The 22,813-nt window shown below is 50.6% G+C and overlaps 1 protein-coding gene across 1 annotated transcript in view; it reads right to left on the minus strand.

Moving 5' to 3' along the window:
• XKR6 (XK related 6) overlaps positions 1-22,813 on the minus strand; it is a 322,730-nt gene that overhangs the window by 22,008 nt on the left and 277,909 nt on the right. Inside the window, exon 2 of the mRNA XM_023252651.2 lies at positions 5,498-5,694. Coding sequence (XP_023108419.1) covers positions 5,498-5,694 — 197 coding nt within the window. The remainder of the gene's footprint in view (positions 1-5,497; positions 5,695-22,813) is intronic.

Raw genomic sequence — 22,813 nt, forward strand, 5'->3', positions numbered from 1 at the left:
TTCCCCCATAAGGTCTCTTCCATCTCTGCATATCCAGTGAGAAATCACCACCCCTTCCGTCTATCACTGCCTACACCAGTTCTACTAAGTCTTATTGGTTTGATCTCCAGAACAGCCCTCAAATTCGTGCACTTGGTATCATTTCCCAAATGCTCTCTACCCCATAATTTCATACCTGGATCTCTTAGCTCAGCTCTTGCTTCCTCCCTGAACAGCAGAAAAGGAGATCTTCTTTAAATGCAGGTCCAATCCTACAGCTTTCCTATGTAACCCTTCCTAGTATACTTGGTATCAGCCCAAACTGCTTGTGGGGCCCTGCAGACCCTGCTTGATCAGGCCTCTGACTTCTCCATCCTCTCCTGATATCACTTTCCTCCCCCTGCCCCACCGACCTCAGCTATGCTGGGTCCTTCACTTGCTGGAACAAGCCAGGCTTTTCCTACTCAGGGCCTTTGCATATGCTCTTTCCGCTGCCTGGGAGGTTATTTCTGTTCTTCCCACAGGTGGCTCCTTCTCTTTGCTTATACTCAGCCTAAACATCAGCTCCCTGGAGAGGCTTTCCCTCACACTCCTACCCAAAGTAAGCTCTCTCCACCCCTCACCACATTATCTGTGGTCTCAGCACCAGGTTTGTTTGCTTCAAAGCACTTAACATGTGTCATCGGTCCCATTGTTTTTGTTCTGTCTGCTCAGAAAAATAAGACTTTCATGAGGAGAGGGTCTGTGTCAGTTCTGTTCCCTGCTGCCCCTCAGCACATAGTATCGCAGTTGACCTGATGCATTTTTGTGAAACGGTGGATCATATCAAGTGTCCATCACATGGCAAGCAAGGTGCTGTAGGAGTATATGTGCAGCTCATTAGACCTTTACGACACCCCCAAAGGTAGCTTCTATTCACATTTTACGGAGCAAGAGGCCCAGGTAGGAAATGAATTTGCCCCAGGCCATAAAGGCAGTAAGTGGTGGATGGTGGTATTGACACTCAGTCTCACTTTTCCTGCCCCGCCAACTGCTTTCCAAACCCTGGCCCTACCTAGAATACTGGCAAAGCTTTCAGCAGACACTACAATGTCACCCCCAATATAGATGACATATCAGAATAAGCTTTGTTTTTATCTTTACTCAAACTTTCAAAACATCAGATTTAAGGAAACCCTGCTGAGATGCTCAAATGACTTCAGCATAATATTTGTATGATTGTTTATTATTACCATATTTTTCACTTGAATGTGGTCTTCTGGGGAAATTGGATACAATCCATCTTGCAGGCTGAATACCACAGGGTTAGCCCAGTAATAAGTGAGGGCCACAAGGTGGAGAGATGGGAAAGGTTGGGAAAGGTTGGCATTTGGCAAGATCAGTGGAGAACTCACATATTAAAGTGATAGTGGTGGGGCACCTGGGTGACTCAGTTGGTTAAGCGTCTGACACTTGGTTTCAGCTCAGGTCGTGATCTCATGGTTCATGAGTTCAAGCCCTGCATTAGGCTCCGTGCTGACAGCGTGGAGCCTGCCTGGGATTCTCTTTCTCCCTCTTTCTCTGCCCTTCCCCGACTCTCTCTGTCTCTCTCTCTTTCTCAAAATACAATAAAATAAACATTAAAAAAGTAAAGTGGCAGTGGCAGCGGTCTTCCTAACCATTTACTAGTATTAACAGTGTAAATGGACAGCTATGTCATCAAAGCCCACAAAGCAAGGCCAATTAGCCATGGATCCTACCAGTACAGCTTGTAGTCCAATTCAGGAAGTGTATCTACAATAAAAGTTCTCCCACCACCAACAAAACGGCCAGGTGTTGTACCTGGCATGATATTGGTCATGTCATCAAATGCTCATAACAACTTTTTGTGGTAGGTACTAATATTATCCCCATTTAAGAAACAGGAAAGCTCAGGAACAGAAAGGCTCACTAACTCTCCACAGATCAAACAGCTATCAGATATCAGCATGGGAGTCACCTGCATCTTTCTATGCTGCCATGCTCTAAGCAGTCACATGGCTGGAAGATTCCATGTCACCATGTCCCTCCCAGGGTAACAGACTTTCTTTAATGTGTGTACATTTCATACAGCTTTTTATGGGAAAAAAGAAGGTAGGCATCTATTTCCAAACAAAATGGTCCAGTGATGAGCAGATGTTTTACAAGTTAAGTAAGAGGGAAATGCCAAACCCCTTGCAGTCTGTGCTCAGTGAGGGCAGGTTTCCTTCCTTCCCATCAATCCAGCTATGCTACAGACCCCATCCTTGTCTTGGGGAATCACATTCCGACAGCAAAGATTGCCACTGACCTTTGTTTAGCCCAGCAGTTCCCAAATGTATTTAACCACGAAAGCTTGTTTGGAGAAACACCTATTCCACATACCAAACAAATGTGGGGGAATGCTTGCCTGACCTCTGAGTGAGCTGCTCACTCTAAAAGAGGGGTGTGTAGGAGAAAAAGCCAGGGACAGCTTCCCTAGGGCAAAAGCCTCACAGCAGCCTGACCCTCGTCACTCCAGCTCCTCTCCCAGGGTGCCTGCTTATGGCAGCACAACTAAGCAGCCCCTTGGCCTTCACGGACTTGGCCCCATGGGACTCCCACATCAAGAGGGCTCTTAGGGAGCAACATCTACTGCTCCTTGAGTTTCTTCTCCAGGGATTTCACATTCAGCTTCTCTGTGTTTATAATATGAGCAGCTATCATAGAAAGGGCAGTCTCAGCAAGGAGGCTGGGACAGGGATGACCCACAGAGCCAAAAGGGGTGGGGTGGAGATCTCCCTAGGATCTTGCCCACGCCACTCACCACCAGGCTCTGGAGATGACAAACACACACCCTTAGGTGCCCTTGGAGCTTGACAGTTTACAAAATGATCTACATGCATTACATTATTGCATCCTCCCTAAATATTAGGTAGTGCTGTCACCTCCTTCATTACACCAAACAGGAAAGGAGGCCTTGATAAGGTGAAAGGCAAGGTCCAAAATCATACCAGGGTATAAGTGGTGACCAGGATCTTGGTCTGGGATGAATGTCCTATCAGGAACTCACCCCCTACATCACCCTGCCACCTGTCCCATCTATTTGCGGTGCCTGGATGTGGCGAAGGGTGCAAGAAGGATAACTTTGCTTCCCTGGTGATTCTGGGTTGGGAGGAGATCTGAACAACCGAAACAGCAAAGGACGGTTTAGATTGGGGTCTCGGCAACAGAGTTGGAAAAAGGAGGAATCGGATGGGAGAGAAAGAGGCCTTCCCCAGTCCCCCAGCAAATCTGTCCCCTGGAGCATGTTGCCCTGATCTGGGGAGGTACAGCCCATGGATGGAGGGCAGTCTGGGTATGGGAGCTCCAGAGAGCAGGTAGGGTCACTGTGCCTATCACTGGGCACCTCAGCCCATCATCAGGGTTCCATGAGGACTCTCTCAAGACTTGCAGAGCAAGGCTGTGCACATCAGACCCTGCGACACTGGTGTTCTTCCAGAATCAACTCCTGAGTGGTTCTCTTGGTCCTGAAACAAATGGCGCTCTCTAAATGATGCACACTTTTCTCCAAGGTTCAGAGAAGCAGGGGCTCCCGGGGCCTCAGCGTGGGCAGTCACACCAGATCATTGCCTAAGCAGATGGCCTGGCTCCGCGGGCACCCTGAAGACAAGGTCTCCATGTTTCCTAGTTTTTTCCGATGCCAGTGGCAGTGTGTGTGCATATGAATGGGAGTCTATCCAAAAGAGAAGGGGCAGGCCAGACGGACTACCAGCCCTGCCTCCCTCATCATGGCTTCCTGCTCAGTGTCCAGATGCCCCAGTGGAGCTAGACGTCTATTTAGCTCCTTCCAGCTCTTCTCCAGGACAGGTCACTGGTGCTGCAAACTCCACTGGATCCCGGCTCCAAACAGCTGATGCCCAGGGGCTGGGTGGTGCCTCCTCCTAAGAGTGGGCACTGCCCCCCAAAGTTTCCCACATTCCCCCTTCTCCTTGCCTCCGTGAGTGATTCACAAGACTGCAGCCAGTGCTCTGTGGGACTGAGGGATCTGCCCTGAGGCCTCTTTCCCTTGGGGGCACTTCCAGCTGGGGTTATGCTGATTTGGGGTGGGTAGGAGGCTTCATCAGGGAGCCAAGCTCCCATAGGGTTGGGGGTGTCTGTTGGCAGTGCAGTTGGGCTCAGAACTAGGTGCTTGGGCTCTAAATGTCAGGAATGAGTTTACAAGCTGAACAGCTCAATGTTCTCTGGCTGGCCTTGGAAGATTAAATTCCTTTTCTGCACAAGTGACCAGGGAACTGGACATTCCCAAGGACTGGCCAGTCTGGAAGAAGTCAGGAGGCAAAGCTGTTTCACGAAGGCCAGAGCTTGGCTGCTCTTGACAGACCACAAGGTGTAAGGTGGGAGGGTGTGGAGTCAGGAACCTCTGGGCTGAGTCTTCTCAGCAACATTTCTGCTTGAATATTCCTAGTGTCAGGAAACTCACTACCTGTTGAGACACTCTTTCCACCACTGAACAGCTCCTGCTGTTTGAAATATCTGCCACATGTTGCATCAGTAACACTCTCCCTACAGCTCCCTCCATCCCTTTAGGATGGCCATTCATTCCCCTTCAAATGTTAGGATTCTTGCATCCCAAGTCTTCCTCAAACTAGACATTTCCAGTGTCCCCCACATGATGGGATCTTCAGCCCCTCCTCATCCTAGACCTACTGGAGCTCCAGTCCCCCTGAAACATGCTCTGAGACACAGCCATGCTGCTTGCAGTCTGTCTGACCATCGGTGACCTGGTGTTGCCTTGGCCAACAAAGTCTAACCTCAGAAGGGTTTCTCAGGCAACCAGGAGGTGCCTAGAGACTTCCCACTGCTGCAGATATCAGTGCTATCCCACTGGGCTCTGGGGGCTTCTGGGGCTCCTTGGAGACCATCTGGGGCCACAGGGGACATGAGGGAGGTGGGTGGGGTGCGCCTGGCTCTGGATCCCTATCCCCATCTAACTAAAGCAGAGCTATTTGAGCATGTTTTTAAATGGGGCTGCTACATAAACTTTGATTTCAAGCAGTAGCACCACAGCTTACAAATGTCTAAAATCGCTGGTGTTGCTTATTGTGATTTAGTATTAAGCTGACTCCCCCATCCTGTGTATGTGCAACACTTCAGCTCAGGCCAGCACCAAAGAAAAGGAGGCACTCCTCCCAGATTGGGAGACACAGAGCCCTCTGTTCTTCTGCTCCCAGGGACATTTGAGCCCCTGGCTCTGCTCTGTTCATGAGAACATAAGGTCTTGAGCAGGGCAGCTGGCACATGGGTGTATGGGGAACATCTGTGCCACTCATGTGCTTTTGGTGTGGGCTGGGTCAGCATCACATGGGGGCCTGGGCAAGGTGGAGACTCGCGGATCAGGATGGGCAATGCCCACAGGATGTGCCAGGCACTGAGTGTGCAGGTGGCAGTCACCAAGTGGTCCCCAGACAGAGGGCAGAGCCCTGTCCCAGCCCAGGTCATTCCCCCAGCCTTCCGTGGGGGGTGGGTGTGGGACACTCACAGGGCAGCGTCTCGGCGCTGTTCTTCTGGATCATTATGCAGAGCTGTAGCACCAGTTGGGGGGCGCTCTCCAGGAAGGTCTCAAGGAGGCGCAACATGTTGACGTCTGCATATTCATACATCATAGCCCAGTAGAAGCGTCGCTGGTGTTCCTTCTGCCTCTGGCTCTGAATCCCCAGGTACATGGTGCGGATATACCTGCCGAGAGAACAGGACAGAACACACAGAGAGTGGGTGGGAGCAGGGAATGCGGAAGGGTCATGCCATTCCCCAAAACCAAGGCTTGCCTGTGCCATTGTCCCCTCCTTTGCTGTGAAGTTTTCCAAATGCTTGGACCAGGGTTTTTTCCAGACCATAGACAAGGTGCTAAGGCTTTGGAGTGAAGGGATTGGGAGTGGAGGGGGACAGGCCAGGGAAGGGGTCGTAAACAAGTTCTGCCCTTCCTGGTCTTGGTTTGCTCATCAAAAAAAAAAATGAGAATGAAAGAGTGGGACCAGATGATCTCCCGGGGCCAGCCAGTGAAGCATCATAGGTGAGCTCAGAGGACGCATGACCTTTCTCACGTTCAAAACCCCAGGGGGAATATTCCAGCAGATATTCACCTCTTCTGCACAGCCCTGCTCCCTCTCTGGGTGAGGAAGGGAAGGAGTTAGCATTTGTGAGGCTCCTACGAAGTACCACTGGCTGGCTGGCCGCATGGTTCCAGGGTCCCAGGTGACCCGCAGGTGTAATTCCTATGTAAGACACATGGGGAACTGCTGCACCACACCTGTACAGGCTGCATAGCTGGATGGTGAACCGAATGGGAGCTGGCCCCAGACTGCCGGACACCAAAGTTTGAGCTCTACACTAGGGAGCCACGAAAGCTGCAATGGAGCCTTTGTCCAAGGGTGACACAGGACACAGTCATTCTGACCCTGTACTGACCCTGCTCCATCAGCAAAGAAAGTGGGTGTAGGGGGAGGGCATGGGCTCTGGATTCAAATGTGGACTCTGTCATTTGTTAATTGTGGGATCTTGGACTAATTACTCCAACTCTGTGTCCTTGTTACCCTTCTCTAACATGGGGAAAAGAATCATAGCATCACACGGCTGGCGGGGAGATCAAGGAGATAATATGTGTGGTGGACATGCATCCTGCGTCCCCCGTGCCTCACTTATACCTGAACTTTAGGAAGCTGTCTTTAAACCACAGTCAAGGGGCGGATTAAAGATACATCTAAGTCATCCAGTGGTCTCTGAGGCTGAGCCCGGGCCAGAGAGGCCAGTAGGGCCAGGGCAAGAGTGAGGTTCAGGAAGCACGGTTTTGCAGGCCCAGTTAAGATCAAGAACATGAACCATAAACCAAGGGCCACGGCCAACAGACAGAAGTACATGTGTGACCTTGATTGTTCCCTGGGAATGCATATCACTGTGCCCTTTAAAACACTAGCCTGCATCATAGGGGTCGAGAGAGCATGGTTGACACAATCCGTAGTCCCTGCTGTCTTCAAGCACTGTCAGGTGCCTACTTGGGGCTACCAGGCAGTGTCTTCTCTCTGCCCCAATCACCACCCCCAGCCTGGTCTCTGCCATCACCCCTCTTGCCTGAATTGAAGCAGAAGCCCCCTAACTGGTCTCCTGGGGTCCACTCTTGCCCCAGAAAAACCCTTTCTTCACACGGCAGCCAAGGTGCTTTTTGAAAATCATAAGTGCAATCAGTCATCCCCAAGCTTCTTCCAACCCTCCCACGGCTTCCCATAATGCTTAGAATGCTTAGATCCAAATGCCTTGCATGGCTCATGGGGCCCTGCCTGCCCCTCCAGCCCCACCTCCCACTCTCTCTCCACTCCTTTCTTGTGTCTTTTCTGTCTCTCCTGGAGCACGGGAGCTTGTGTTTTGTTCACACCATTGCCTCAGTGCCTATGGATGTAGAAGGAAGACTGTCCTGTAGAAGGACTCCTGTCCTGCAAGGCTGAGGCGTCCTGGTGGGACAACACTGTCACAATACTGTGAAGGTAGTCCATGCCCACATGTGCAGCAAATTCATGAAGAGCTTCATAAAGCCAGTCACTAAGAGGGGCTCTGAATTTTCCCGGAGCAATGGGAGGAGCGGGGCATTCAAGACTTTATATCGATGTTACAGAAGCTCACATTTTAGAAGCAAATATGCAAAAGCATGCATTTATAAAATAGTTTAAAACTGTAAAGTGATGCTTCTCTCTGATTCCAAAATGGTGGGTCTCCCTCCTGAGCATTAGCCATGTACTGGACTCCTCAATGAACAAAGGCTCCAGGGTCCCCTAAACTGTGCATTGGGACACAAAGCAGCCCCACTGAACCATTGGTGTGACCTACAACAAACACGCTGGCAACAAGGGGCACCCATCCCACACCAGATGAGTAATACTATGTCTGCCTCTCTAGATTCCTAAGAGCCTTTGGGTGATGGTATCTCTGAAGAGACCCACCCTGGGAAGCTGGGATGGACACCTTATTTCCCTCCCGATGCGCTCCCCACAGTGAGCAGAGCAACAGTCCTGCTGAAGACTAAAGCGGGGAAGCCTGGGGGTGAGGACTGAAAGGCAGGAAGGCGCTGGAGTGGGGCCGGTGTGAGAAGGGCAGGTGCGGAAGGCCAGTCATCTCCTGGAGTCCCTGCCATGCCTCGTGGGGCAGGTCTGGTTATTGTCATTTAACTCATGGGAAAAACTGAGGCTCAAGTGAAGTAAAGCATCAAATTCTGGTTCTGTTACAGATTCTGGCACTTACTATCTGTGGTATGGCCCATGAGTCATTTTCCCAAAATCAAGGGATGAGGCGGGAGGCTTGGAAAAGGTCAGGGACATTGTTGTAAAGCTACGGGGTCACTGAGAGAGAGACAAAGAGACAGAGAGTGAGACAGGGAGACACACACACACACACACAGAGAGAGAGAGAGAGAGAGAGAGAGACAGAGGCACAGAGACACAGAGCCAGACAGAGAGACACAGAGAGATACAGAGACAGAAAAGCACATACACACAGAGAAGAAACACAGAAAGAGAGAAAGAGAGAGATGTGAGAGGGAACACAAAGAGAGAGAGAGGAAGGAGAGGAAAGCAGTGTCACAATTTTGGGCCTGAAGGAGAAGACCAACTTCAAGAAGTCATGGCAAAGATATATTTGGGCAGGGGAGGGTTTTCTGTAAAGAGATATGGTCACAAGTAGTCTGGGAGGGGTTGAGGAGCAAGGGTGGAGGAAAGGGTCAAATTGGTCGGATCTGATGGTGGCCTGGGAAGGCAGAGCAGTGGAGGACAAAGGTGCACTGGCTGAGGTCAGGGCTGTGAGTCTAGAAACTCCACACAGCACCCAGAATGGCCATGTGCCTAGTGAAGCCTTGGTGCCTTGGGTCTCACAGGTCAGATGTGGCCTCCATGACTCAAATCTGAGCTCTACCCACATGTGGCAGCTATAACACACAATCCATAGGCCACAGACTCTCACAGGGAGTCTCTCACAGGGACCAGATCACAAATTTATACTCTCTCAGGGGTACACTCAGACCACAGACTCTGCTTCACCCAGCCTCACAAGGTGGAGGAATGATTAAATGGCAGAGCCAAGCCTACGCGTTCCAGTCCCAGGGCAGGGTCACGTCAACACTCAGATTCACCTAGCTCTGTCCTGCTAGGGCAAAAGGAGCACTTGATGTGTGCCCCCATCTCCATTTTCCCCAAGCCACAGGCCCCTGTGCCCCATCATGCCCATGGAAATGGAAGGCAATGAGCCCAGGACATGCTGACTCAGCTAATAATGTCTGCCAGAGAAAGCAGCCTTGGATTTTCTTCTGGGAGAACATCGCAAGGGATGGGAAGAAACAAGGGTGGGAGTGGGCAAAACCAGAGCCTCTCCCACTATGTTGATGAGCAAACAGATGCTGGCAGCCCAGAGTGCACCAGGATCAAGTCCAAAACCAAATCTGGAAATCATGCCTCCTGAGACACCAGCTCACACAGCCTCAACCCCCTGTAATGGGAGCTGCGTCACGGAATCCAGTTCAGGATTTCCCAATCAAGTGCCTTCTACCTATTCCACACCTTCTGGCTCCTGGACCCTTCTCCTCTGTCCTTGAGTCTCTGGGTCCCCGAGAGGCAACTGAGGGTACCTGTAAAATCCAGAGGGGGTCTAGGTGACCTCTGGGGCCGTCCAAGTTAGCTGCCTCTGCTAAGGCTCCAGCCCTTGTGCGAAGACAGCTTTGGCCTGTGGCCACAAGGTGGCGCCAGACCCTAAGCGACGGGGGAAACGCTGCTCCGCGAGGTGATCTCATTCCCAGCAGGCAGCCTCCTAAGGCCTGCACCCTTCCATGCAGTAGCATTGGGGTGCAGGTGGCGCAGGCGAGGCCCAGAGCAGGGCCAGATGTGCCAAATCCCCACAAGGAGGGCTGCTGCTCCTCCAAACCCTCATCCCTGCCACCCCCCGCCCCCAACTTGCCTGGCAGGTTCCAAAAGCTCACCATCCCCTGGACACTAGCTCAGGATAGAAGACATCCAAGTCTCTTCCCGGATTTGTTTCCACATCTGATGGCACCTGTCATGCCATCTCTCTCCCAAGAACATCAGATCATGAAATGCTTGGGTCTAAAAGCAGGGAGGAAGTGTGTCATGATAGAGTGAGGGCTCATAAAGCTGGGCGGATTTGGTCTACAGTCTGAAGGACCTGCATGGCCTTGGGCAAGTCCGTCCCAAGGCGGAACTTGTGCCATTCACCACCGCAGAGGGCAGACGAGGACCTCAAGCTTCCGCCAACGTTTTCACAACTTTATCCTTTCTTAACCGAGTGGCTTCAGAGAAACTGAAGTGTGCCCTAGCATCTTCATAAATAATAATACCCGATGTCTGTGTGACACTCATGTGCCGGGCACTGTACTGAGCATTTTGTACCTATGAGTTCGTTTAATTCGTTTAACCCTCACAACAACCTTATGAGGTAGATGCAGTATGAGCCTCATTTTGCAGACGGCAAACTGCAGCAGTGAGGTTCTGTTCTGCAGTTTGCCCAGCTGGGTAAGTGGTCGAGCAGGGCGTCAAGCCGGCAGTCTGGCTCCAGGACCAGTGCTCTTAGCTCCCACCCACATGCTGATCAGGGACAGACCGTCTGCCGCTTTCCTTCTGAACTTAGTCCAACTCGTTCCCCTCACTACGGTGGAAAAGCAAACCACCTGGGCTCTCTTCCAGTTCTTTCACTGGCTGTGTTACCTTGGGGAGAACATCTCCTAACCTCTTTGGCCTCAGTTTCTACATCTTTCAAATGCCTGGGCTAGAGTAGGATCTCAGGATATGTTGAATAAATAAATGCAGGCAAACATGCCCCCTCGGGGCGTCGCAGAAGCCTGGGCTAGAGTAGGATCTCAGGATATGTTGAGTAAATAAATGCAGGCAAACATGCCCCCTCGGGGAGTCGCAGAAGCCTCAAATGTGTGTGAGACTACCTGGGAGACCAGATGGCCCAGAGGGCAGCTATTCCTGCCTCCCGAGGTGCTCCCCTCCTGTCCTTCCTTCAGCACACGCTGGTTATCCCAGCTCTGTTTCTTCCTCTTACTTTGTAAACCATGGAATTGTTCAAAGCTCCACATATCTGCCTCCAGAAGAACTTTCTAGTTCTCTGAGCATATTCTCACCTTTTCACCAGCCCTTTGAGGGAAGATACTTTGTTACCTTCTCTTTCCCATCTGGCACATCTGAGTCTCAGAGAGGTGGGGTGATTCCCCCCCAGGCACACAGCCAGTCATAGTTCAGGCAAATCGAAGATGGTCTTACTCAAACTATGTTGTCTCACTAGGAGTTAGCTATAGCTCTGCCTAAAACTGGCTAGGATGAGAAAACAGTGACTTCTACAAGAGGCAGGAGGCTGAACAGGTTTGCTGTCTGGGCCTACAGTCACATGCTGCTTCTGGTGACATTCTCAGAAACCGTATTTTCAAAGAACAACCCACCCTCGAAGCCCCAAATGATTTTGTGGGGCCTGAAACTTGACAATCCTTTTTAAGAAAAATAAAGCCTACCAAACATTTAGGGTAGAAATAGCACCCATTCTACCCTTTTTTTCCCAAAAAATGCAAGAGGAAAGAACACTTTCTCATTCATTTTATGAGGTCAGCATTACTCTGATATCAAAGCCAGACAAACACTGTATAACCAAATAAAACTACAGACAATACCTTTCATAAACACAAATGCAAAAATCCTCAACAAAATATTAGCAAATCAATTCCAGTAATATATAGTAAGAATGATACACTATAGCCAATTGGGTTTATCTTGAGAAAGTAAGGCTGCTTCTATATGCAAAAATCAATCCCTGTAATCAAAGACATTAATAAGACAAAACACACATTAATTAATTAATTAATTAATTAATGCAGATAAAAGGCATTTGACAAAATTCAGCATCGATTCATGATTTTTAAAAAAAGAAGAAATTCTCAACGATCTAGAAATAAAAGAGAACTTCCTTAACCTGATAGATGAAGGACACCTACAAAAACCCACACTTAATGTCACACTCAATAATAAAAGTTGAATTCTTTCCTCTAAAGATCAGGAGCAAGGCAGTGATGTCTACTCTTATCACTTCTACTCAGCATCATACTAGAAGTCCCAGTCAGTGCAATAAGTCAAGAAAAAGAAATAAAGTATATACAGATTGCAAAGAAGGAAGTCAAGTTGTCCCCATTTGAAAACGACACGATTGTCTAGATTGAAAACCCCAAGGAATATACAAAAAAGTTCACAGAACTAATTAGGAAGTTTAGCAAAGTCTCATGATACAAGGTCAGCATATAGAAATTCAGTATATTTCTATGGACTACTAATTAACAATTGGAAATCGAAATTTGAAATTTAAAAAATATATACCACTTAAGGGCACCTGGGTGGCTCAGTTGGTTGAGCATCTGACTCTTGATTTCAGCTCATGCCATGATCCCAGGGTTATGGGATCGATCCTTGAGTTGGGCTTTGCAACTGGGCATGGAGCCTGCTTAAGACTTTCTTTCAAATCTCTCCCTCAGTTCCTCCCCTACTCACACACTCTCTCGGAAAAAAAAAAAAAAAAAAAAAAAAGTGGTAGGGGCGCCTGGGTGGCTCAGTCGGTTGAGTGACCGACTTCAGCTCAGGTCATGATCTCACAGTTTGTGAGTTCGAGCCCTGCGTCAGGCTCTGTGCTGACAGCTCGGAACCTGGAGCCTGCTTCCGATTCTGGGTCTCCCTCTCTCTCTGCCCCTCTCCCTCTCATGCTCTGTCTCTCTCTGTCTCAGAAATAAATAAACATAAAAAAAATTTTTTTAAAGAAAAAAAAGTGGTATATAAATATATAAATATAATATATATCACTTAAATTGGCTCCAAAAATTGAAATACTTAGGAATAAGCCTAATAAAATATGCAAGGTTTGTATACTGAAGCTACAACACTAATAAAAAAAAGTCAAAGAAAATCTAAATGATAGAGAGATATACACCATGTTCATGGGTTGAAAGACTCAATATAGTGATGACACAATGACAATTTTCTTCAAATTAATGTATAGATTTAACATGATTTCAATACAGATCCCAGCAGGGATTTTTTGCAGATATAGACAAGCAGATTCTAAAATTGATATGGAAAGGCAAAGGAACCAGAAGAGCCAACACAATTGGGGGGGAGGGGAGAATAAACTTAAAGAGCTCACAGTGCCGGATTTTGGAACTCACTATAACACTACAGTAATTAAGACAGGGTGTTGTTGGCAAGGACAGAGAAATGGATCAATGGGGCAGACAAAAGTCCAGAAACAGACCCATACATATGTGGGCAACTGATGTTTGTTTGAAGGTGCAAAGATAATTTAATGAAGAGAAGTAGTCTTTTCAACAAATGATGTGGGCACAATTAATCTTTCCCATGCAAACAACTAACTTAAAATGTATCAGAGATTGAAATGTAAGACTAGAAAAATTTCAAAAGAAAATCTTTGTGACCTTGCATTAGCAAAGAGCTCTTACATAGGGCAGCAAAAACATGATCCATAAAAGAAAACAATCGATGCATTGGATTTCATCAAAATTAAAAGTGTTTGCTCTGTGAATGACATAAGGAGAATAAAAACACAAGCTATGGAATGGGAGAAAATATTTGCAAGTCACATATCTGATGAAGACGAGGGAGAACTTGTCTCTAGAATATGTGCAGAACTCTCAGAATTGCCTACTCACGAGAAGGAGGGTAGGAAGAACTCAAGCAAAGGAGATACAAGAAGGCTTCCTGCCTCACCTTCCCTGGGCTTGGCCCTCAGCACCTGGCCACTGAGGACAAGACTCTGCTGATGGACCCCTGGGTAGGAGGAGAAAAGGCTGGGGGTGGGGGGGCATGGACTCACCCCCCAGGGGCTGCCCTGAGCCTGGGTAGGGGCTAAGTGTGTAGGAGCTATAAGGATTTAAGGCAGGGCTGGCCCCACAGGCCTCCCCCAGAGGCCCTGGGGACAAATGAGCTGCTGAGGGATCTGCTGGGGGGAGGCCAAGGGCCTTACCATTTACTTAGGTAGTGGACCCAGGCAGGGTGGTGTTAGCACGCCCAGCTCTCACAACTCACCTAGCACCTGGCTTCTTCAGGAACCCAATTCTGTGGGATCTTACATTCCACCCCGGGAGTGATGGTCACCTCAGATGGTGCCTCGGGCCTCCATCTGGCCTTGGTCCCTGAAACTTCCCTTAGGAAGGTAAAGAAAGACCCTTATAAGACGAGGGTGGCATACTGAAACAGGAAGTACAAACGGGTCTTGTGGACACACGGACAGGGCTCCAACTGCACGTACCAAACCCCTAGGCCTGCCTTCCTCCTCTGTGTGCAAGTCTCCAGGCTCAGGGCCAGCTGGTGTCACTGTGATAAAGCTCTTCCTCCAAGGCTCTTATGCGAGTCAGGGAAGGGCTGTGACCCCAGGAAGCCACTAGAAATCTGCTGGACATATGCCAGGTGGAGGCTACAGCAGACCCTGCATTTCACCTACAACACACAGGTGTAGGAGGAGGCCAGGTGGGGAGAGCTGGCCAGGTTCTACCCAGCAGGGTTGGAGAGTGGCGGTGAGTTTCGACCGTCTTGCCTCACGGGCATCTGCAGACGCAGTCTGGTGGCAGAGCTGAAACAAAAGCACACAACACAGCTCCTGCCCTCCCCATGGGGCTCCCAGGGGCTAAGCAGCCACTGGTGTGCCACCTCAAGGAGCGCATTTTGGTTGACAGCAGTAACACTGCTTGTACCCTGAACGTACAAGACTTATACACAGAGACCATAACATTTTCCCCAGCCATGAGCTGATGAACCTATCCCAGGCCAGCAAATCCCCACTTTCCCTAGCTGGGGGGGGGGGGGGGGGGCAGGCTCCCTGATCCTCTCCAACCAAGCCACGGGAAGGGCAGCTTCTTCCCTTCAGCCAGCACATGGGCTGTCCTCCTGGGCCCTGCACCAGCATGCAATTGGCTCAGTACAAATGACATGCCAAGGCTGAGGTCGTGCGAGGACACAGCCCTGGGCCTGGCTGCCAAGCTGCCAGGAGGCCACAGGGCTAGGCCACCAGACCAGGCTCCTCAGACACCAAGGGTGGAGGGGGGCATGGTAGAGGCTCAGTGGCTCCAGCAGGGAGGCAGACCTCAATGGGGAAGAGCCCAAGGAGGGGGCCGTTCCTCTTTGCCTTCATGATACGAGGGGCCCCTCTCTCCAGGCCCTGTTCTCTTTCTACCCTCTCCTGTGTCTTCCCTCCCTGCCTAAAGCCTCTCCCCACTAGCTGGACAGCATCCTGCCTTTCTGGCCCTTCTTACCTCACTCCTCTCCCTAAACACCCGTCCACTCACCCTTGCTCCCCCAAACATAGCCTCAGCCCTTCACTGCAAAAGGCTGTTAATTGCTCTGTAAGTCCCAAACTGCAGAATTGTCTGCAGGGTTGGTACATGGAGGCAGCAACAGGGGATAGTATAACAACAACACAAAAAGTCAGAGGAACTGTAATAGCCACTCACTCAACGTGCCCCAGGCCTGAGATGCTACCTGCATCATCTCATTTAACCACACCCCCTCCCCAACTGCGTGAGGCAGGCATTATTACCCACCTCTGGAGATGGGGAAGCTGAGTATGGAACTTGCTGGTGTCACCAGCCAGGGTCTGCTGCCCCCATGTGTGCCCTCAGAGCCTGTGAACCTTTCTTTGTACAGTGACCATGCAGCTGCTGGGTATGTGTGGGAGTGGTAGTTAAGACCTGTCACTAGGGGATGAATCAATGGAATCTACTCCTGAAATCATTATTGCACGATATGCTAACTAACTTGGATGTACATTTAAAAATTAATTAATTAGGGGCGCCTGGGTGGCTCAGTCCATTAAGCGTCTGACTTCAGCTCAGGTCATGATCTCATGGTCCGTGAGTTTGAGCCCCGCATCGGGCTCTGTGCTGACAGCTCAGAGCATGGAGCCTGCTTCGGGCTCTGTGTCTCCTCTCTCTGCCTCTCTGCCTCTCATACTCTCTCTCTGTCTCTCTCAAAAATAAACATTAAAAGAAATTAAAAATAAATAAATAAAAAATAAAAATAATAATAATTAATTAATTAATTAATTAAAAACAAAAAGACCTGTCACTCCTGTGGGACCCTAAGCCCAGGAGAGAACCCAGCTTTGCAACAAAATTGTGTCCCCAGCCCCCCGGCACAGCACCTAGTACACGGGAGGAGAACATCTGCTGACTGAATGAGGGAGCAGGGCTGGGCCTGAGTCCCCACCTCTGGCCCTCAGAGCCCACCATCTGTGTGGCCATGCTACCTGGTTGCTCCTGTGCTCCCTGAGGTGAGGAGGCTGGAGAGGCCAGTAGGCTGAAGACCACCCCAACCGACAGGGTCTTGGCTCACCTGGAAGGGCCCTGAAGCCCAGAGGCGAGTCTGGGCTAACGCCACAGCAGCACTCAGCCCCCAAAGCCCGTCCAGGGCTGTGACCCCCCAGAGCCACGGCCGCCTTGGCCACCAGCAACCAGGCCTGTGTGGTGGCCACAGCTGGCCCCTCCGTGGCCAAGAAGTGTTCCAGCTCTTTCCAGAAAGACTCAGAAAGCTGCTCTCGAACTCAAGATACACTTCTTCTCTAAAACTAGTAACAGTAGAGTCATTCACCTGGACAGCTCTTCGCTATTCTTAAAAAATATGTCTTTATATTTTTGTTGCATTTAGATACAAGTAACCATGCCTTCCAGGACCACCATGAGGCACCTTTACTCTTATCCTGGGTGCGTGTGGCACACGTGCTCTCTCACACACACATAAGCAACTGCTTTCATACACACACCACCCCCAAGAACCCATTCCACACCAGCACCACACATAGACACGCATGCACACTGTACCACAATGTACTCACACTTTGCACAGAAACTTCCCTGGTGTGTACATGCTAACCGCACATGAAATTCATACACCCACACAGCCACACTACATAGATGCACCGTGCCCTGCACAGCACAGAGATACACATGTACAAACCACCATATAATGTACATGGCTCACACGTCTAAGCCCCAGCTGTACAGACACCTGTAGGCACATGACGGCATCCCTGTGTCATGGCCAACCCTGGATCACAGAGGGGGTGGTCTCCCACCTGTGCTTCCTTTCATGCCCCCGCCCCACAGTCCTTCCTGCTCCTGGCCACTAACTGTCATCACGGCCTCCTAACGAATGGGCGAGCAGACACAGAGGACAGAGGCAAAGCCAAACCCACATCAAAGCCCTGAGCTCTCTTCAGTAGCTGTGAACCAGATCAGAGAACAGGGACACTGTAATACTAGTCAGATGAGAAGTAAGAGGGTAAGGGGGTTTGCAAATCCGATGACATACTGCCCCCAATATCAAGGACAAAGCTGGGCTAGCTGCCACCAAAGCCCCCAAGGGCTCACTGCTATCTGAACTCGCGAAGTACCCCTCTAAGCCCTGTTCACACGTATTCCACTTTCCCTCCACCTCTACCTGGTTGATTTGGGAATCCTGACTTGTCATGGTAGCAGCTGAGGTGTTAAGAGCTGCTGGGACTGTAAGCGCAGACTGTAAGATCTGCATTCTCGTCTGGTCCATCCTTCTGGAGGTGGCAGCGATGCCTCTCAGGTGTCCTTTCCATTTCTGACCACATGCCGGGACAGGAAGGATCTAGGGCTGATGGCCATGCAGTGGCTGTAGGAGAGGATGTGCCAAAGGAGGGGTGGGGGAGCCTTCAGGGGGCTTGTGTGGAAACCTCACCTGTCTGGGGCTTGTCCCCTGCTGAGAATTGCTGAGCTGGGTCACCAGGTCCACTCAGGAAAGTACTGACTGGGGAGTTCTGAGGCTGCTATGGCATAGAAGCTGTGCTGCTATCTGCATGCATTTGATTCCATGCCCAGCAGGAAACCCTGTGGCTGTTCCCTGGGGTCCTGGAGCAGAGAGCAGGCAGTGGGACAGAGCAAAAGTCCTTCCAGTTCTCCCAGATCATTTACCTATCTGAAGGACACCAGCAGACATGATCAGGGAACAGTCTGCAAGCCTCTATCTGGTTATCACTATCACCATTCCCATTTCACAGATGAGGAAATCAAAGCTGACCTAGGTTTAGTCACTTGGGTGGGTCTCCATTGGCTCTGTATCCAGGGACTCAGTCTCCTGCCTCCCCCATCTCTCTCCCACACCTGCTCCCTGCCCCCTGGCTGCACCAAATGGGTCTCCACCCCCAGACCCCCTGGTGTGTGCCTGTCTGTATGTCTTTATGCTGTTCCCCACCACCTGGAGAGTCAGCAAGGTGTGGCCCTCTGTTCCTTCCCACAGAGTCCACAGCCCACAGGTCGGAGCAGGAGGGCCCTGTAGCCACGTGCCTTACTCCATGTCAAGGTCAAATGACTTTCCTCTGCATCCTCCCATTATACCGAGTCCCCAGTAAAGTAACAGCTCCCATTTATTGGCTTTCCCCTGCATGCCGGGCACAATGTAAGCACTCTACACGTATTAAGTCATTTGACACAGAAACTTTAACATTGTCTACAGTGAAGAAACTGAAGCAAGAGAAAGCCCAAGGCATAGCTACTGGGATCCACACCGGGTAGCTGGAGTCCAGACAGGCTGCTTCTAACCCGGTACGCTATATCTTCCTGTTCGTTATCTTTCTCTCATTTCCCCTCCATCCCCGTCTCATGTACTCCTTTCAACAACCCAATTATTAGATAACCTATTAGCCCCATTTCACAGATCAGGAGATTGAGGCTTAGAAGGATGAAACGGTATGCCCAAATTAGAAAGCCAAATTTAAGCCTCTGTTTGTTTGGCTCTGTTTTCCACCTGGAGGCCCCTCGCCTCCACTACCATAGCTCTGTCTGAAGCTCACACTGTGGCAAAGTCATGTACGTACAGAGATGCTTCCCAGCTAGATTTGAACCCCCAGGACAGGCATCTGTACACCCAGTGGCCCCGGCCCACCATGGTGAACATCCAGCAGAGGAGCTAAGGTGGATGTAGCCCCTGCTTTAATGGAAAACTGGTCTCATCTGGCCAGGAGATGCCTGCAACCCTAGCTTCAAACACATGAAATGCACACTCCCCAAGGTAGATGGCCGGAATGGGGCCAGGAGCTCAAAGAAAAAGCAGGAAAGATTTGGGTTGTACACAAGAGAAAACTCAGCCACCTGCGTGGCAGGACAACGCTGCAATGAGACAGGTTTTCTGCCCCTCTCTGGACAGTTGAGGAAGACAGAAGCACATCTGTTGGGGCTGTCAGATGTCAGACACTTCCGGCTCGTGGAGGATCACAGCTACACCAGCCAGGGGCCCTCTCAGCCCTAGCACTTTATGACAGGCACAGCACAGTGCACCCAACACCCACAAGAGCATACACATGTGTCCATGCACAAGTCTACCTGCAGCCTCCCTCAAAACTGCTTGAGATGCCAGTTCCAGGTGGCTTGAGGGGCCCTTAAGTTTGGCACAGGGGAATGTGTGTGCCCACGCAGCCTCAACTATGGGCCATGGGCTCTAAGTATGAGCACAGACTCTAGAAACTTCCACTTCCTAGCCGGCCCTGGAAGCCTCTGTCCCTCCCACCCCACCCCACCACTGACAACCCCCATAGATACACTCCAACTGAAATGCCTTTTGTGTAAAGGAAAGGTGGAGGGGCTAGCTGCCAGCTCACCCCGAGAGCTGCGCATCAAATCAGAGCTATTTTTAGCCCTTCTCTCCAGTGTCCCTGACATCAGCTGAGCAATGGTGGAAGGCTCGGGGCATACATCTGGGAAGGAAGGCATGAAATGGCATTTCTTTGCCAGGGCCCAGGGGAAATAGCGGGGAAAGCACTAGACAGCTTCAGGGAAGGGATGTGGAATCACTGGGTGTCATCTTGCAGTCCCCCTGGATGTGCCTTGGTTGACAGGTAGCCTAAGCATCCTTTGACATCCTGGGGCTCAGAAGAGCAGAGCATGGGTGACAACTGCCCCCACACCACCCTGCCCCATTTCCCCATCAGCACAGTGAGGCCCAGGCTACTTCTCTGAGACCTTGCAAAAAACTTGATTAAAAATATTCAAACACCTTGGGATGCCTGGGTGGCTCTGTTGAGCATCCGGCTCTTGATTTCAGCTCAAATCATGATCTCATAGTTTATGGGATCAAGCCCCACGTTGGCCTCTGTGCTTGACAGTGCAGGGCCTGCTTAGGATTCTCTCTTCCTCTCTGTCTCTGCCCCTCCCTTGTTCATGCTTGCGCGCTCTCTCTCAAAATAAATAAATAAACATTTAAAAATATATATTGAGGGGCACCTGGGTGGCTCAGTTGGTTAAGCAACGGACTTTGGTTCAGGACACGATCTCGCGGTCCGTGAGTTTGAGCCCTGCGTCGGGATCTGTGCTGACCGCTCAGAGCCTGGAGCCTGTTTCAGATTCTGTGTCTCCCTCTCTCTCACCCTCCCCCGTTCATGCTCTGTCTCTGTCTCAAAAATAAATTAATAAAAAAATAAAATAAAATAAAAATATATATTGAAACATCCTGAAAACCTGCATATTGGAGAAACGCGTCTTGTTCCCTATCATAAGCTCCCAGAAAGCCAGAGACCAAGTTTTGGGGTTTCGGTTTATCTTTGCATACCAGATGCATGGTACATTATCGGCCACTTGGTAGGCATTCGGTGTCTATCTCATGACAGAATGAACCAATCAGACAGCCTGCTAATAAAATCCTTGAGCTCTAGAAAGTTCATACATTTATATTCTAAGTGCCCAGGGCAGGTATAAGGAAAGCCTCCCTACCTCCAGGCTCGGGATCGCCCTGAGCCTCCACTGGGACATCCAGGACCTGGAGCTGGAGCAGCTCGGCGGGCCTCCTCCCCACCCTCCCTCCCTCCCTCTTGTCTCTGAGCCTCACTCTGGCCCAGCCCAGGTCCCCAGACCTGAGTGATTTGACTCTTTGCTCTGACCAGCATGTGTTCTTTCCAACCAGGCAAGCAGGCCCATGGCTAGCACTGCCTTGTGCTTTTCAGCTTGGAAGTGGAACCAGTGGCATGTCCACAACGGGAGAGGCCACTCTGCTGTTCCCCAAATTAGAATGAAGACTTCTGACAACAGGCCCCCCCAAAACACTGCTCTGCCTGCATCTTGGTAAAAGGGCATTGCCAGGATCCAAGGTAGCCCCTGTGCACACAGGTGGTGGCAGTAGAATGGGGGAGATCAGCTCTGTAAATGAGGGAAATCATTCATGGCTGTAAAAAGTACCTCCCAATTCTGGGAGGGGCCCACTGATCCAAAGTAAAGTCACCCCCACTTTGCCAGCGGCTTTGAGTCATGTGATAAACATAGAAACATGACTCTCCCCTTCCCCGCCAGCCCAGTGACCCCAGGAAATCCCAGGCACCCTAGGCAGGAGGACATGCCTGTGCCTTTGTCGTAAGCCTCAGGTGCAGCGGGTGGCTGAAACACTCCAGTATCCTCTTTCTAGTCCACAGTGGATCTGTGGTGTGTGAACTGAATTGAATTGAATGAAATGAATTGAGGCGGCTCTTGGGGATCATGTGCCCCAGTGGTTTGTTCTCTCATATTCATCCCCTATTCATTCCCTTGCCCCAGCTTTTCCCTTTCAGACTCTCACAAGCAGCAACCCAGACGCCTCCCATCTGTATTTAAGCATTCGACAGACATAACTGAGTTCCCACTGCATGCCAGGTGCTGTGCTTGGTACGGTAGACCCACCCTAATCCCTGCCCCGCCCCCATCCCATGGCTCTGTCGGTTCCGACGGAAGATGCAATCGCTGCCCTGGTGGTGTGCGAGTTTCGTACTTAGGCTCTAGCTGTGAACGCTGCTGTTGACGAGTGAGAAATGGACTGAGGAATCCACGTGATGACTCACTGATGGACTTGACCATGGTCTCAAGGCTGTTCTTCTTCCACCATGTCCAGGCTGCTGTGTGACCTTGGGAACATTCGTGGCCCCTGTGTTTCCTTCTTACCGAAATGAGTGGATAAGACCAGATGAGCTCTGAGGCCCTAATGCTACATTGAGACTGCAGGCCATATAGGATCTAGTCTGCTACTCAGAGATCTTTTCGGATCAGTGGTCACCCTATAGGACTTGGGCTGTTTCCTCCCAGACCATCTCCACCTATCCACCCTGAGGTTGCTGTCCTTCATGGGAGAGGTTCAGCATCTCCCAAGAAGGCAGCCTCTGCTCCTTCTAGTCCTCTTCTATATCCAGGCCCGTCTCCTGCCTCGGAAGCCAGACAACGTCATGTGTGCTATTTCCTGGGGCCGCCCAGGGAAGTAAGCTAAAAATAGAAAGAGACGGTGGCATTGAGTGGAGTCTGCACTGTGCCAGGTGATGCAAGGCTAAGGTCCACTCACCAATGTCCTGGGCAGACCAACCTCGCCGGGAGGCCCCCCAAAGTCAGGCGCAAGAGAGGGTGGCAAAGGCCGGGGCATTCTCCTGCACCCAGGCCAGAGTTCTGCTGTGTAAGCCTCACACTCGGGCTGCTCGCTCCCTGACAGTGTCCCCATTCTGGACTGGGACAGCAGGGAGTGCAGGAAGAGTGGTGACTGAGAGTCAGGAAGCCTGGGTCCCACGGCTGCCTCTGCAGTTGACTAGCATGAGGGCCTGGGACTTCTTGCCCTCTTTGCCCGACCCCAGACCCACATCTGTAAAGTAAGGAAATGAATGATAATTCCCCAGTCCCTGTTTTAAGGGGGCAGCCATGAAGACTCTCTATAACTGTTCCATAACCTGCAGGGAGAAGGGTGACCCAGCTCTGGCCTGCCTTCCTCTTCCTTGGCAGCAATGCCACGAAAGAGGCCAT

The sequence above is a fragment of the Felis catus genome, chromosome B1 (genome assembly GCF_018350175.1).
Source record: "Felis catus isolate Fca126 chromosome B1, F.catus_Fca126_mat1.0, whole genome shotgun sequence".
Lineage (NCBI taxonomy): Eukaryota > Metazoa > Chordata > Mammalia > Carnivora > Felidae > Felis > Felis catus.